Source organism: Vombatus ursinus, unplaced genomic scaffold (assembly GCF_900497805.2).
Source record: "Vombatus ursinus unplaced genomic scaffold, bare-nosed wombat genome assembly UNPS02014832.1, whole genome shotgun sequence".
Classification (NCBI taxonomy): domain Eukaryota; kingdom Metazoa; phylum Chordata; class Mammalia; order Diprotodontia; family Vombatidae; genus Vombatus; species Vombatus ursinus.
This window is the reverse complement of record NW_020954610.1, coordinates 12,605,514-12,621,330: the sequence shown is the minus strand read 5'-3', so window position 1 is coordinate 12,621,330 and position 15,817 is coordinate 12,605,514. Positions and strand designations below refer to the sequence as shown.

Genomic DNA, 15,817 nt, shown 5'->3' with positions numbered 1-15,817 from the left:
TTTGCCTCAGTTTCCTCATTTGTAAAATGAGCTGGAGAAGGGAATGGCAAAACACTATATTATCTACGCCAAGAAAACCTCAAATGGGATCACAAAGAGTCAAACACAACTGAACAACAACAACAAAAAAAATTGCTGGTAACTTCAAAAGACTGTGGGTAGATCTACCTGTGCTTCATATCCATTCCTCCATTTACTATACCAATGCAGAATGAATGAGACATGGGCTTTGTGGGTATTTGTTCCACTGAGGTGATGCTTTTACTGAAAAGTTTGAAGAAAACTACAATGAAAGTAACTTTAAAACTAAAACCTTCAATATAAATATAAGATATGGAGGGATAGTTTAGAAACCTGCTAACTAAATACTCAAATGACTAAGGAAACATTGCACACTCATATTGATGCAGTATTCTCCCAATAGGATATAAATCTTTAAAATGTTTAAGAGTATGTAAATTAGATTTATATCTATTTGATCAAGATTATTTAATACCAACCATTTTAAGATAAGCTTTGAACTCTGCTAAAGTTGTGAATAAATTAAAAGAAAAGCTTATAAAAAACAGTCCAATAGAGAAAGTTGGGGTGGAGAGGGAAAATGAGATGTTTACATCAGGAAAAATGTGCTTTTAATGGAGGAAAAATTATTTTAATATTCATTATATGCGTATTCACTTTCATCTTTAGCAAGTAAACTTACTAATTGATCCTAGTTATGTATTATTTCCAACCAAGTGTTAAAATGTAAAATTCATTGTTAGCTTCCAGGCCAAATAACAGGTCACAGTTTGAGGACCCCTGTCATTTTTTAGACTTTTCCCCCAAAGTGTTAATTAAGATGATTTGTACTTTCTCCCTTATCTTTCCCTTTCTCATATCTTTTCTATCTTACCCCAAAGTCAGATATATATATATATATATAAAATCTCCTTCCTGCCCTAGAAAACCATTAAGTCTTGAAGAATATTAAAGAATACCCAATTCTTAGAGCACTAGACTGAAAAGAACCTTAGAGATCAACTAGCCATAACTCTTCCTCTTCCTTAGTAAAGAAACTGAGTCCCAGAAAGTTGAAGTGACTTATTCAGGGTCACAGAGTGGGTTATTGGTAGTGCTAGGAATACAATCCAGATGTCTAGATCCCTAGTCTAGTGTCCATTCCAAGCCACTAACACTTCCTTTTGCAGAAGCTATTACAAAGGACCTTGGTGGCAGCTAAATGGTGCAGTGGACAGAACACCGGGCTTGGAGTAGGAAGACCTGAGTTCAAATCCAGCCTTAGATACTTACTGGCTGTGTGACTGTGGGCAAGTCACTTATCCTTTTTCTGCCTCAGTTTCTTCAGCTATAAAATGGGGATAATAACAGTACCTACTTCCCAAGGTTGTTGTGAAGATTAAAGGACATAATATTTGTAAAGCACTTTGCAAACCTTAAATTGCTATGTGAATTCTGCTATTTAGTCAAACCTATATTTGAACAAGAATCCTTTGAAGAACTGCCTGACAAGTGGTCATCCATCAGTGGCCTAACAAATTCCAGTGAGGGAGAATCTGCTACCTCTCAGGGCAACTCGTTCAACTTTTGGACTGTTCTACATTTTAGAAAGTTTTTCCTTGTATCAAGACTAATTTCTCTTTGCACCTTTCATCCATAGCTCCTAGTTTTGCCCTCTGTTTTCAAACAGAAAAAGTCTTCTCCCTCTTCTTTATGACAATGAACTATCAGACACCTGAAGGTGACATTCTTAGTTCTCTCAACTAATCTTCATAATGAATTAAAAACATTTAATAACCATTTACTATGTGCCGTGCATTGTGCTAAGCATTGAGAATAAAAATTGAGACAGTCCCTGTCCTCAAGGATCTTACATTCTAGTGGGGAAGACAACACATACAAGGGAATGGTAGCCAGGGAAGAAAGTTATGGTCCGATACAGAAGTGTATGATATGTGAAGACATCATCAAACCAGACTGAGATGTAATTGGAAAATTTATATTTAACAAAATAAAAATACAATAGAACATAGTATTAATATGTGTTTTCTAAATTAATATGCAGCCCTCAGGGATCCTTATTATGGTTTAGTGGCCCATTTCTGTTCGAGTTTGACATCACTGGCTTGGGGGACTCATGGTTGTAGTTTGTGCTTTGTTCTCAAAGAGGACCATGACATCACGAAGATGATGCCATGATTTACAAGTGAATTAGATATGTGAGGCAGGGCTGTGCAAAGTCATTGGTCTCTCTCCTCCAGAGCCATCTGGCTCTGGCAAGATATAGATCAGGATAGGGGCAGCTAGGTGGTGCAGTGGATAGAACACAGGCCCTGGAGTCAGGAGGACCTGAGTTCAAATCCACTCTCAGACACTTGACACTTAACTAGTGGCAAGTCGCTTAACCCTGTTGCTTAGCCAAAAAAAACCAAAAAAGATATAGATCAGGATGACTGGAGATGGACTAGGATGCAGTGGGAGACCTTGGCCTTTTTAAGCTAAGCTGTTTCTGAGTTCTCACTTTAACCGAAGCAACAACCATTTAGTCATTAGGGCTGTTCAAGAAGTGAGCCAAGGGGTGGGGGTGGGGGGCAGAGCCAAGATGGTGGAGTAAAAGCTGTGACTTACTTGAGCTCTCCACCAAACCCCTGCAATACCTATAAAAAATGGCACCAAACAAACTCTAGAGCAGCAGAATCTACAAAAAGACAATGAAACAAATTTCCAGCCCAAGACAACATGGATGGTTGATTAGAAAGGTCTATTGTGTCAGGCTGGGAGAGGAGCTCAGTTCAGCATGGGTGCGCAGGCAAAGACCAGGCCTCAGCGAACCTGGAGCAGGCCTCAGGGGACTGAATCATGGGCAGCTTGACTTCTCAACCCACAAATGCCAAAGACAACTTAGAAGGTCAGTAGGAAAGGTCTGTGACCACGGTGAGAGAGAAGCTCAGTTCAGCCCCAGTCCTGGCACAGCCCCAGAGTGGTGGCTGCTTCTGGAGCTCTTGGCCCACAGATGGAGGGGGAATCGAGTGGCTGATCAGAGGGGGATTGCAGGGATCTCTTTGCTGGTGCTGAGGCAGGAGTCTCTTGCTTTGCCCCTGCTTGGATCTGGGTTGCGGTCCTCGGTGGCAGTCCTGGGGTGAGGAGGAGTGCTGGTATGGTGGAGCTTGTAGTGGTGGTGGAGAGGGAATCCTTACAGTTCCAAGGGAGAAAAGAGTACTTGTGGTCACTCATAGACCAGAGAACAGGCCAGGAAAGGAGTAAACACCTCACCCTTAATTTACTTGGAAGAACTCAAAATTTACAGGTCCCTAGGAGTATCTCTGAAAACAGTTGCACAAAAACCCTGAAGTTTGAGATAGTACATTCTCTACACTGGAAGACCCCTACCTTAATAAAGAGTTTAAAAGTTAAGTAATTGGCTGGGAACATGAGCAAACTGTGCAAAAAAAAAAAAAAAAGTCAGACCATAGAATCTTTCTTTGGTGACAAAGAAGATCAAAACATACAATCAGAAGAAGACAACAAAGTCAAAGCTTCTATATCCAAAGCTTCCAAGAAAATTATGAATCAGTCCCAGACTATAGAAGAGCTCAAAAAGGATTTTGAGAAGCAAGTAAGATAAGTAGAGGAAGAACTAGGAAGAAAAATGAGAGTGATGCAACAAAATCAGCTTGCTGAAGGAGACCCAAAAAAATACTGAAGAATATTTAACACTTTAAAAAATAGTCTAAACAAAGTGACAAAAGACGTCCAAAAAGCCAGTGAGGTTAAGAATGCCTTAAAAAGCAGAATTGGCAAAATGGAAAAGGAAGTACAAAAGCTCACTGAAGAAAATACTTCCTTAAAAATTAGAATAGAGCAAATGGAAGCTAGTGACTTTATGAGAAATCAAGACATTGTAAAACAAAACCAAAAGAATGAAAAAATAGAAGACAGTGTGAAATATCTCATTAGAAAAACAACTGATGGGGCAGCTAGGTGGCACAGTAGATAGAACTTTGGCCTTGGAGTTAGGAGGACCTGAGTTCAAATGTGGTCTCAGAAGCTTGACACTCACTAGCTGTGTGACCCTGGGCAAGTCACTTAACCACGATTTGCCTCACCAAAAAGAAAAAAACAAAAACAACTGACCTGGAAGATAGATTGAGGAGAGATAATTTAAAAATTATTGGACTTTGTGAAAGCATTGATCAAAAAAAGAGCCTCAGGTGCAGCTAGGTGGTGCTATGGATAGAGCTCTGGCCTTAGAGTCAGGAGGACCTGAGTTCAAATCCGGTCTCAGACACGTAACACTTAGTAGCTGTGTGACCCTGGGCAAGTCACTTAACCCTGATCGCCTAGCAAAAAAAGCCTAGACATTATCTTTCAAGAAATTATCAAAGAAAACTGCCCTGATGTTCTCAAACCAGAGGGTAAAATAGAAATTGAAAGAATCCACTGATCACCTCCTGAAAGAGATCCCCAAAGGAAAACTTCTAGGAATATTGCAGCCAAATTCCAGAGTTCCCAAGTCAAGGAGAAAATATTGCAAGCAGCCAGAAAGAAACAGTTCAAGTATTGTGGAAACACAATCAGATAACACAAGATTTAGCAGCTTCTACATTAAGGAACCTGGACGGCTTGGAATGTAACATTCCAGAGGTCAAAGGAGATAGGATTACAGCCAAGAATCATCTACCCAGCAAAACTGAGTATAATCCTTCAGGGGGAAAAAAATTGACATTCAGTGAAATAGAGGACTTTAAAGCATTCTTGATGAAAAGACCAGAGCTAAGTAGAAAATTCGATTTTCAAATACAAAACTCAACAGAAGCGTGAAGAGGTAAACAGGAAAGAGAAATCATAAGGGGCTTATTAAAGTTGAACTGTTTACATTCCTGCATGGAAAGATGATATTTGTAACTCATGAGACCTTTTTTAGTATTAGGGTAGTTGGAAGGAAAAAAAATTATATGTATATATATATAGATAGATAGATAGAGGGCACAGGGTGAGTTGAAAATGAAGGGGTTATATCTGGAGAATAAAATTAAGGGGTGAGAGAGGATTATACTGGAAAAAGGAGAAAGGGAGAGGTAGAATGGGGTAAATTATTTCACATAAAACAGACAAGAAAAGGCTTTTACAGTGGAGGGGAAGTGGGAGAAAGTGAGAAGGGAATGAGTCAATCTTATTCTCATTGGATTTGGCTTAAGGAGGGAATAACATACACACTGAATTGGGTATGGAAATCTATTTTACCCTACAGGAAAACAGGGAGGAAGGAGATAAGAGAGTGGGGAGATGATAGAGGGGAGGACAGATTGGGAGAGGGAGTGATCAGAAGCAAACACTTCTGAGGAGAGACAAGGTCAAAAGAGAAAATAGAATAAACGGGTGGCGGGATAGGATGAAGGAAAATATAGTTAGTTTTCCACAACATGACTACTGTGGAAGTGTTTTGCATGACTGCACATATATAACCTGTATCAAGTTGCTTGCCTTCTCAATGAGAGTGGGTTGGGAGGGAGGAAGGGAAAAAATTTGGAACCCAAAGTTTTAAAAACAAATGTTGAAAATTGTTTTCACATGCAACTGGGAAATAAGATATACAGGCAATGGGGTATAGAAATCTATCCTGCCCTACAGGAAAATAGAAGGAGAAGGGGATGAGAGAAGAGCGGGAGATAGAAGGGAGGGCAGATTAGGGGAAAGTGTCTTCAGGATACACACCTTCTTGGGGTGGGGGGAGGGACTAGATGAGGAGAAAATTTGGAACTCAAAATCTTGTGGAAGTGAATGTTGAAAACTAAAAATAAATTAAGAAAAAAAAAGTGAGCCAAGGAATGGCTCTTTTAATAAAAAAAAAAAAAATCAAACTGGATGGGGAAGACCCTTAGGATTTTTGGCCAAAAGAGAAACAATTACTATTTACTTTCACTCTGAGGCATCAGGCCCTAAAAAATAACCCTTAAGTGGTGTTTGGGCAGAGAACTATTGTTGTCCAGTCAATGAGAGCCAGAGTGAATTGGGTTTAAGGCATGGTCTTTAAGAAAGAAATGTAGCCAGTAATCCCAAGATATCAAGGTAGATTTCAGCCATCAAAATTTACCTTCCTTTGGGCAGAGCACCCTCAGGTAAGGGCATGATACCCCATGAGGAGAGGAGTATGTTGCCCGACTAGAACTGGCCAGTTGGGTCACCAGTGGGGTAGCTCTGACTACTCACAGGTTGTGGTTTGTCCTTTGTAATCAAAGAGAGCTGTGACATAAGGAAGATGATGCCATGACTTGCAAATGAATTGGATTTAAGTGAAGAAGGGCTGTGCAAAGTCACTAGCCTTACTTTCTCCTCCAGAGTCATCTGGGTCCAATGGCAAGATATATATAAATCAGGACGACTGGAGATGGCTCAGCCTTGGGGGAGTTACAAAGATGGTAAATAGAGCAGTCGGGGCCACTGTAGGCAGGACAAAAAATGATTGAGGTAAAAATGGGAATGGGTGATCCCAGGAAATAGAGTATGAAACACATCTTACTTGAGGAACCGTTGGGTCCTTTACCCTTCTGGCTGTCCTCAGCTTATCAGAAGCTTTCCTAAAATGTGGTACCCAGAAATGAACACAATACTCCATATGTGGTCTGACCAGTAAGACTATCACATTTCTTAGTCCTGGACATTATGACTCTTAATACAGTCTAAGATCATGTAGCTTTTTTTGGTTGCCATAAGGTGCCCTTGACTCATTGAGCCTATTGTCCACTAAAACCCCTGGGTCGTTTTCAGATGAAATGTCCTTTAGCGATGCCTTCCTTATATTTATGAAGTTGCCTTTTTTGTAAGGCTTTACATTTTGTTGTTGCTATTCATTCATTTTTCCATCATATCTGACTCTTCATGATCCCATTTGGACTTTTCTTGGCAAAAATACTGGAGCCATTTCCTTCTCCAGCTCATTTTACAGATGAGGAAACTGAGACAAATGTGGTTAACGGACCTGCTCAGGGTCACACAGCTAGTAAGTGGCTGAGGCCAGATTGGAAATCAGGAAGATGAGTCTTTCTGACTCCAGACCCAGCACTCTATCCACTGCACCACTTCACTGTCCTTTAAGCTTTACATTTAGCACCATTAAATTCATCTAATTAGATGAGCTGCATGTTCTGGCTCAGTGGTATCAGAGTCAAAAAGAAACTGTACATAAGGATCTCTGAGACCATATGTTGATTTGAAAAAACCATTTATGAAAGTGATCTATGTTCTGTTGTATTTATTTTGTTAAATATTTCCCAATTACATTTTAATCTGGTTGAGACTGTGCTTCGGCGCACAGGGTCATGTGTTTGACACTCCTGTTCTAGCTTGTCCCAGTCTTTTTGTATCCAGGTTCTGCTATCAAGTGTGTGAACTCTCCATCCTAATTTTGTGTCATCTGCAGATTTGTTAAGTATGCCATCAGGGCATTAAATCCATATAATTATTAAGGATGGGTGGAAGTATGATAGAGACCCCTGGTAAAACACAGGACCAAGCAACAGTCCCAAGAACAAACTACAGAAAATCTTCTTTGAAATTAACATCGCTTATTAATGATTTACTCTTTGGGTTCAGGAATTTAACCATTCTAAATTCTCCTAATTATATTGTTGTGTAACTTAACATCTCCCCTCCCCCCCAGCCCACTTAATAGTACATTCACTTTTATAAGATTTTGAGTTCCAAATTTTTCTCTCTCCTCCCTCCTTCTATCTGCTCTCCCCTCCCCAAGACAGTAAACAGTCTGATATAGGTTATACATGTACAATCATGTTAAACATATTTCCATATTAGTCATGTTGTGAAAGAAGAATCAGAACAAAAGAGAAAAACCATGAGAAAAAAAAAACAAAACAAAAAATAGTGAAAATAGTAGGCTTCGATCTGCATTCAGACTGCATAGTTCTTTCTTTGGGTGTGGATAGCATTTTCCATCATAAGTCTTTTGGAATTGTCTCAGATCATTGTATTGCTGAGAAAAGCTATGTCTATCATAGTTGGTCATCACACAATGTTGCTGTTACTGTATACAGTGTTCTCCTGGTTCTGCTCACTTCACTCAATATCTGTTCCTCAGTGACATCATGTCCACATTTTTCTAAAATCTTCCCGCTCTTCATTTCTCATAGAACAGTAGTATTCCATTACATTCATATACTACAACTTGTTTAGCCATTCTTCAACTGATGGGCATCCTCTCAATTTCCAATTCTTTGCCACCACAAGAAGAGCTGCTATAAATATTTTTGTCCATGTGGGTCCTTTCCCCTTTTTTATGATCTCTTAACATCTATCATTTTCATAAGAATCCAATGAAAATATTTTAAAATTTTTAATTTAAGATCCAAGTAATCTATATAGTATTCCCCTAATTCTTCAGTTGAGTGTCAAAAAAAAAAAGATTAGACCAGCGTGACCTGTTCTTAATGAAGTCATGCTGATTCTTTATGGTTACCTCTTCCTTTTCCTGATGTTTACTAAGCATCCTTTTAATTTAACAACCCTAGAAATATTTATCAAGCACCTAGGAGAGGCAGCATTGAGTAGTGGAGAATGTATTAGATGTGGAGTCGGGAAAACTTGGGTTCAAATCCCACCTTAAAATGACTAGCTTTACTAAAATTTATGTAAAATTTCTCTTTAGGCCTCAGTTTCCTCATTTGTAAATTGAAGGCATTGGACTCATGAACTCTAAGGTTCCCTCTAGCTCTAGATGTAAGGTCTTATGTTTGAGGCACATAAATTCTAGAACTTTGCCCCTAATGGAAATCAAACTCAGTGACATCATTTACAGACTGTTCCTTTCCTTTCTTTTCTTTTCTTTTTTTTTTTTTTTGGATATCATGATAATATTTACCCGTCCTTAATCCTGTGGTACCTCTTGTTCTTCAAAATGTTTAAAAATTTTTTCAGCAAATGAGGATGAAGTTCTTCTGTTTCTGTTTACTTTTACTCTTCAAGTATGGCTAATCCTCTAATGAGGGGCAGCTACGTGGTATAGCAGATAGGGTGCCAGACCTGGAGTCAGGAAGACTCATCTTCCTGAGTTCCAATGTGGCCTCAGACACTTACTAGCTGTGTGACATTAGACAAGTCCCTTAACCCTGTTAGCCTTAGTTTCCTCCTCTGGAAAATGAGCTGAAGGAAATGGCAAACCACTTCAGTATCTCTGCCAAGAAAATCCCAAAATAGGGTCACGAAGAGTCAGATACGACTGAAAACGATTGTACAACAACAGCAAAACCTCTAATGAGTTTCCTACTTTATCTTAGGTATCAGTAATATCCTATTTGCCATTTTTTTTCTCTCCTTTGCAGCCCAAAGATCATTCTCCTTGGCAGAGAAAACAGAGACATTATAAGAGTTGAGAAGCTTCACTAATTTTTCAACTTGTGATTGTAGATGGTGCTTTTGAAACATTATTAATTTGTTACCTTGAAGGTTTGATCATTCATAAATTTCGAGTTGCCCAGCAAAAGCAGCTCATGCTGTTTGGATATGATATAGTCTTTAGACCTTACAAGAACAGCTAAGAGTAGTTTTCATCTTAAGCATTATAGAACCTTTGAGATTCATGGATAGAATTGGTATTTTAGCACTTTGCTGTGGGGGACAGTAGATGATGTCAGATTAAATTTAAATTGATCTCTTGGTGTTTATCTCTGGTCCATGTGCAATTACTTCAGCACCGGAGAACCTTTCACAGGCATCCTGTCAATACAGCTCCCTGACGGTCATTTGTATTTGTAAACTGTGCATTTGGCACCTGCTGTTCTCTGTTGCTCTATGGCTAGTGGGGAGTCAGAATGGGTATACAATGAAGTTATTGGTCAGTACAACTCAGTGGGAGTTATTGAAGGAAAGAAACAACACTTGCATGCCCTCAGGAGAGGATAAGAGAGAAAAAGAAAGTGGTAACATTAATGCATACCTTATTTTCTTTAGCTACCAGAAAATAATTAATGACAGGAGCAGCCAACCAGTTGTATCCATAGCATTAAATTGTTTGTAGCAATCCCTCGTTGTTGTTTTTACTCTAAAAATACATTTTAATAATCTAACCTGAATTTATTTGGCTTCTTTGATTTTAGGATTCCAAACAAGCTTAAGCAGTTTGTATTAGACTTGCATTCAGGAAAACTGCACAGAGAGTTTCATCACGGCCCCGATCCCACTGATGGCGCCCCTGGACAGGTAGGAGTTCACTTGGTCTTTCAATAGCATACTTTGCTCCCAGGAGTGGAAAGCGGAGCTCTTTTCCTCTTGCATTGAGTTAATAAGTTTCTGTTGTAGAAAGAAATGCTGTCAAGCAATCTTGAAGCAATGGCCAAAATTGAAATAAGCAACAACAAAAGACCATTTATGTTGAGAACAAAGTATTAAATAGTATCTGACTAGAATGGTATAAGGTGGCAGGATTTAGAACAGAAAGATTGGTGAGTTTAGTAGTGGATTCTATTGTTTAATTACCACCTGTGGCTAACAGATTGATCACAGTATATAGAGAATAATGATTTAATTTTGAATTTTTCTGATCTCATCAGTATAATATTGCTTAGAGTTTATGATGAGTATATTTTTATGTAGTTTTCATTTTGGGGGGGATATATATTATTACCTTTCTGAATACTCAGGAGGTAATAAGTAACCTGTAGAAGTTGTTTCATTTTGCTTGTTTTTGTTTTTGAAACTGATCCTCCCTATTTCACCCAGGCCAGGACTGCAGTGGCCCCACAGGCCTGATCCCAATACTAAACTGCACAGAAGCTTTAAACCTGTTCTTTTTTTTCTGACTTGAGCTGGTTGGCCCCCTTCCTTAGGCAGCCTTGGTAGCTCTCCACTTCCTGAGGCTCACCATATTTGTACCAGACATAATGTGGACACGCAAACAGCTTTAGTCCTGCTGCAGCTCAGATCTACCAAATTCAAGTAATCCACCAACCTCAGTCTCCTCCTGTAGCAGTGATTACAGGTGTGCACCACCATGCTTATCCCATTAGATTTTTTATTTAAAAGTTTTTAGCTTCTTTATGTTCTCGAAATAAGTATTTTTGTAATTCACATAATTTCTATTCACTTTTTTCCTACCTTAACATCCCTTCATTCTGCACAGCTGTGGCGTAAGTCACTTTTTCTTCTAGGATATCCTAATTTTTGCCTCCCTTGCCCCTTAAAAAAAAAACAAAAAAAACAAAAAAAACCCCAAACCCATGTTTCTTTTCATTTAACTTCTTTATTTAGTGGTTAAATTCTTTTCAGTGACAGGAGCCCCCGTTAGAGTACTTTAGAGTTCCTTTTTTCATTGAAAATTTGAATTCAGGAATTTTTTTAATAATTTGAAAACTATAGAAGCTGATAACCTCATCCTGCTGAGCTTTGAAGAAGCACTCCAAGGTTTTTTTCCCTAAATGTAAAGTATGGTTAGTGTTTTCCAAGGCTTGGTCAAAATGATGTGCATCATAACATACCAGTTAATATTGTCACTTGAGCTTGGTGAAGCTAAACATCTATTTAATGAGATGGGGAAATTGGAAATTGAGCATGACAAGAAAAAAAATCAGAGGGATGGACACAATGTCATGTATATGGCATAATTTTATTGGTTTAGAATGCCTTTGCTTCTTCTTGATGGTTCAAAAGACAGGGTCTTTTTCTTTTCTACTGGTGTACATTGTAGAATATTATTAAGGTAAATTTTAAGTATTAACATGTTAGCTTTTCTCTTTATCTCACTAAGTTTTAGGCTATTGTACCATTTAAGTAGCTTCTGCAGAAAGGCTACTATATAAATAGGAAATTTTGTTAAGTGGGGTCAGAACTATATGGCTTCTACAGAGTACATTAAGAAAAGGCCTAGGTTGTCTAGCTATTAGGGCATTCTCTCCACCCAACAGAAATGTGTCTTGTCACCTAACATGTCACCAAGAAAAACTGGGGTCATTTCTGAAGTAATTGAGACTGGGAGAGGCTGTAATTTTTTTCAAAAGCACTTAAAATAAGGAAAGCAGCATCCAAGTCCTCTCCTTTGGAAAATGAAATCAATGGCTGTCCCCTCAAATAAAGTGACTATCTTTAGTCAATAAACCATCAAGTATTTATTGAACTTCAACTCTATCTTAACTCTGTGCTCAAGTTACAATATAACCTCAAAGTTGAAATATATTATATTTTTATCTTTTACAGCACATTCAAGATGTAGCAAGCAGTCCACCAGAGAGTTCCTTTCAGAAACTAGCACCCAGCGAATATAGGTATACCTTATTGAGGGATCGAGATGAGCTTTAAAAACTTGAACAAAAAATTGCAAGCCTTTCAAACAACAGCATCAACTTATGTGGTGGAAATAGTAAACCTATATTTTCATAATTCTATGTGTATTTTTATTTTGAATAAACTAAAAGAAAGGTTTGGGTTTTTAATTCCCCTGACTCAAATTATATGGTTTGGTGGGTCATCCAATATACTTCTTTTTTAAAGTCCTATTAATATTTAATAAGAAAAATGCATCAGAGGCCCATCTTCACTTTGGATCTAACTAACCCTGACCTCCAAAACATTCATAAATCTAATGGAAGGTAATATTGCCAGAGACAATATGTTTTTAACTTGCACTGCTCCATTAAATAAGAATTGGGATGTTTTCTGTGTAATCTGGTAGTATGTACACTCTTTTCCCCCTTCCTTCCCATAGGAACAGTTCTCTTGGTACTTTTCATTGTCACATTTCTCACAGCAAAGAGGGTATATATTCTGGATACTTGGGAGGGGAATAAATTAAAGTTTTACAGAACTTTGTGTTGTGTTACTGATTCGTGGGATGCTGCTTGTGAAAATTTGATTATAGTCTTTTGGGATCTTTGACATGTAACCTAAACCTATTACTGAAGAAGCCAGAAAGCCCCGAGTCAGAAATTTGGCCTGACATTGTCTGAGCTTAAAAAGAGAAAGAAAAGGGAAAAAATGCTGTTAAGCTTATAAATGTTTACATAATAATGGCTGTGAGAGGTATTTCAAACTATTAAGAGTGATTTATTCATAAATTTGGAAAAAAAATTCTAATTCAAATGAATACCAGTGTTTCTAATGGGGAATACAACAAATAAAATCTCTTCAGTTCCTTGTGTACATTTAGAGTAGATCTTCCCTTTAGCAAATTTTGATTTGTATGACTATCTAAGGTAGTACTAACCCAAAACCTCAGATTATGATCTAAGTTCATCTTACAAAGTGTTCCTCCACCCAACCCCAAGTACCCACTACCTTTTCTGGGTCTCCCACTGACCTGAGTGGGTTACTGAGATGGCTGCTACTCAGCATTCTGTCCACTGGATTCTTGATGCAGGATGTAGAGGAAAGCAGCGCAAGAAAGAGACCAAAGCCAACAGAGTGGTGCTTTGCTGGCTTGGGCTGGCACTGTATGCATCAGGAGTCTTTTTATACTTTTTATACTAATACATATAAGTCAACCCCAGTTTAGGGGGAAGGATGTTTTTGGGTTTTTGTTTTGTTTTGTTTTTTAATTTAAAAGGCTGATTTATGTGCCATTATATAGAGTATGTAATGATACCTGTAACACCTACCAGTTCTTTCAAAATAAAAAAAAAATCTTCATATTTCTGCTGGATATTTAATTATTTTGTTCTTTCAAAAAAGAACCAGCTTAGTCAATTCTGGATATATTCTAGATAGATAGCAATCTTTTACCCAATGAAGGAATATTTAAATATCTTTAGTGGGAGCAGTCAGTCTCTATTTGAACACTTACAGTGATAGGAAGATTACATCCCTACACAACAGTCCATTCTGTTTTTGCATGGTTCAGTTATGAAGTCTTTTCTTAACCCTCATATAACTTCCACATATTGATTCTAGTCTTGTCCTCTGGAGCCTTTTCACAGATAATAGGTCTTCAAATATTTGAAGACAGCTACCACATCCTCTGTCTTTCTTTTATGCTAATGGCTTTCAGTTACTTCAGTAGCCCCTCATTTGATATCCTGGTAGTCCTACTGACTATTTTTCATTTTGTCAGTGATACTGCATAACTGGACACATTAGTCCACACATGGTTTGACCAGAATAGAATACAGTAGCACCATCACATTATATTTCTGTTAATGTGAACTGAAGCTTCTTAGATTTTTGTGTTGTTCCATAGGAATATAAATTTAAAACTAGGTAAGACTTTAGAGGTTATCTAATCCAATATCTTCAATATACAAGTGAAACTGAGGCCCAGAAAAGTTAAATGACTATCCAAGGTCACATTGTAGAGCCAAGATTCAAACCCAGATCCTCTGATTGTAAATCTGTTGCTCTTTCCATTGCTTCATGCATCTTCCCCATCATTTTAAGCTTTCAGTTCATGAAAATCCCCAAGCTTTTTTCCCCCCTATACTTACACATTTGATATTTTTGAACCTAAATAAAGAACTTTACATTTGTAAAATTATTTGTTTTAATATTTGGCCTGTTGTTACAGTCTGTTAATGTTTGATACTAATTCTATCCAGTATATTCGCTATTCCTCTCAGCCTTGTGTTATTTATGAATTTGATGAGCATTCCAAATATATGTTTAAACCATTTAGAAAAGTGTTGACCAGAATAGAATCGAGAGCTATGACACCCTACCAGAAACCTCTTTTGGTTGACATCAAATCCATCTTACATATACTCTCATTCAGTCCACATATCTTTTGTGTTTGTTTAGGGATGTTGCAAGAAATTTTTTTTCAAATTCTCAGCTGAAATCTAGACACTGCATCTTTAGTATTCCTTTTGATCTGCCAATTTAGTGAAAGAAAAAAGGAAATTACTTTGTGACCCACATTTAGTATATTTATTGTGATGAGTCTGGATGCTATATTTGAAGAGGAATGTTTGCAAAATATAGTGTGTTCATGAGAATAAAATAAAAAATTTAGTGATCATTTTATAAATGAAAAAACAAGCCCAAAGAGGCTAGTTTGCTCAAAGTCACTTAAGTGATTAGTGACAGGCCTAGGTCTTTTGACTTGTGGGTCAATTTTCTTTTTCCTATGCCAGGCATTTTATGGCTAGGGTTGAGGAAGCATTGTCACAAGGAACAAGTGGACACATCTGGGGATGTTTGGCCTTGAAAGGAGAATACTTAAGAGACACAATCACTGTCTTTAAAAATTTGAAAGGTTGTGGAAGATAAGGAGGTTTGTTTTGTGTTGCCCCATAGAGGAGAAATAGGATCAACGAAAAAAAATTCCTAGGAGCAAGAAGGCATATTTCATCTGAATGTCAGTAAAAATTTTCCAACATTTAGATTTGTCCAACAAATGGTGAAAGATTATGAACAACATTTCATTCCAAAATGGCAAAAAAAATAGTTGCAGAGAGGTATGCATAAGACTCAACTGAGCCAAATCATAAGAGACTCTGTAAATGAAACTGGGAGAACAATAGACATCAATCAGATCTGCCAAAATTTCTGTGGCAAAAAAGAATGCGACTATCACATTTGAACTGCCCCATCTCAGTGCTAAATGTATTAGGTGAGGACATGGTGGTGGCACTTTGAAAGGCAGGAAGAATGGTTGGACTTGAACAAATATATAATAGTAGAAATTAATGCCAAGATGGGTGTAGTGGCACCTATCTGTATCCTCTGCTCCCCAGGAAATTGCAGCTGGAGGATCTGAGCTAAGGAATTCTGAGCTGCAGTAGGCTGAGTCAATTAAGTGTCTTCACTAAGTTTGACATCAATATAGTAAGCTCCTGGGTGGGAGGGGGAGGTTGCCTTAGGAGGGGCAAATCCACAGAAATGA

At 37.9% G+C, this 15,817-nt stretch overlaps 1 protein-coding gene across 1 annotated transcript in view; it reads left to right on the top strand.

Annotated features, from left to right (window-relative positions):
* Positions 1-12,808, top strand: part of LOC114025755 (endoplasmic reticulum resident protein 44) — a 119,039-nt gene extending 106,231 nt beyond the window's left edge. Inside the window, exons 11-12 of the mRNA XM_027839246.1 lie at positions 10,110-10,212; positions 12,202-12,808. Coding sequence (XP_027695047.1) covers positions 10,110-10,212; positions 12,202-12,303 — 205 coding nt within the window. The 3' untranslated portion in view covers positions 12,304-12,808. The remainder of the gene's footprint in view (positions 1-10,109; positions 10,213-12,201) is intronic.
* The last annotated feature ends 3,009 nt before the right edge of the window (positions 12,809-15,817 follow it).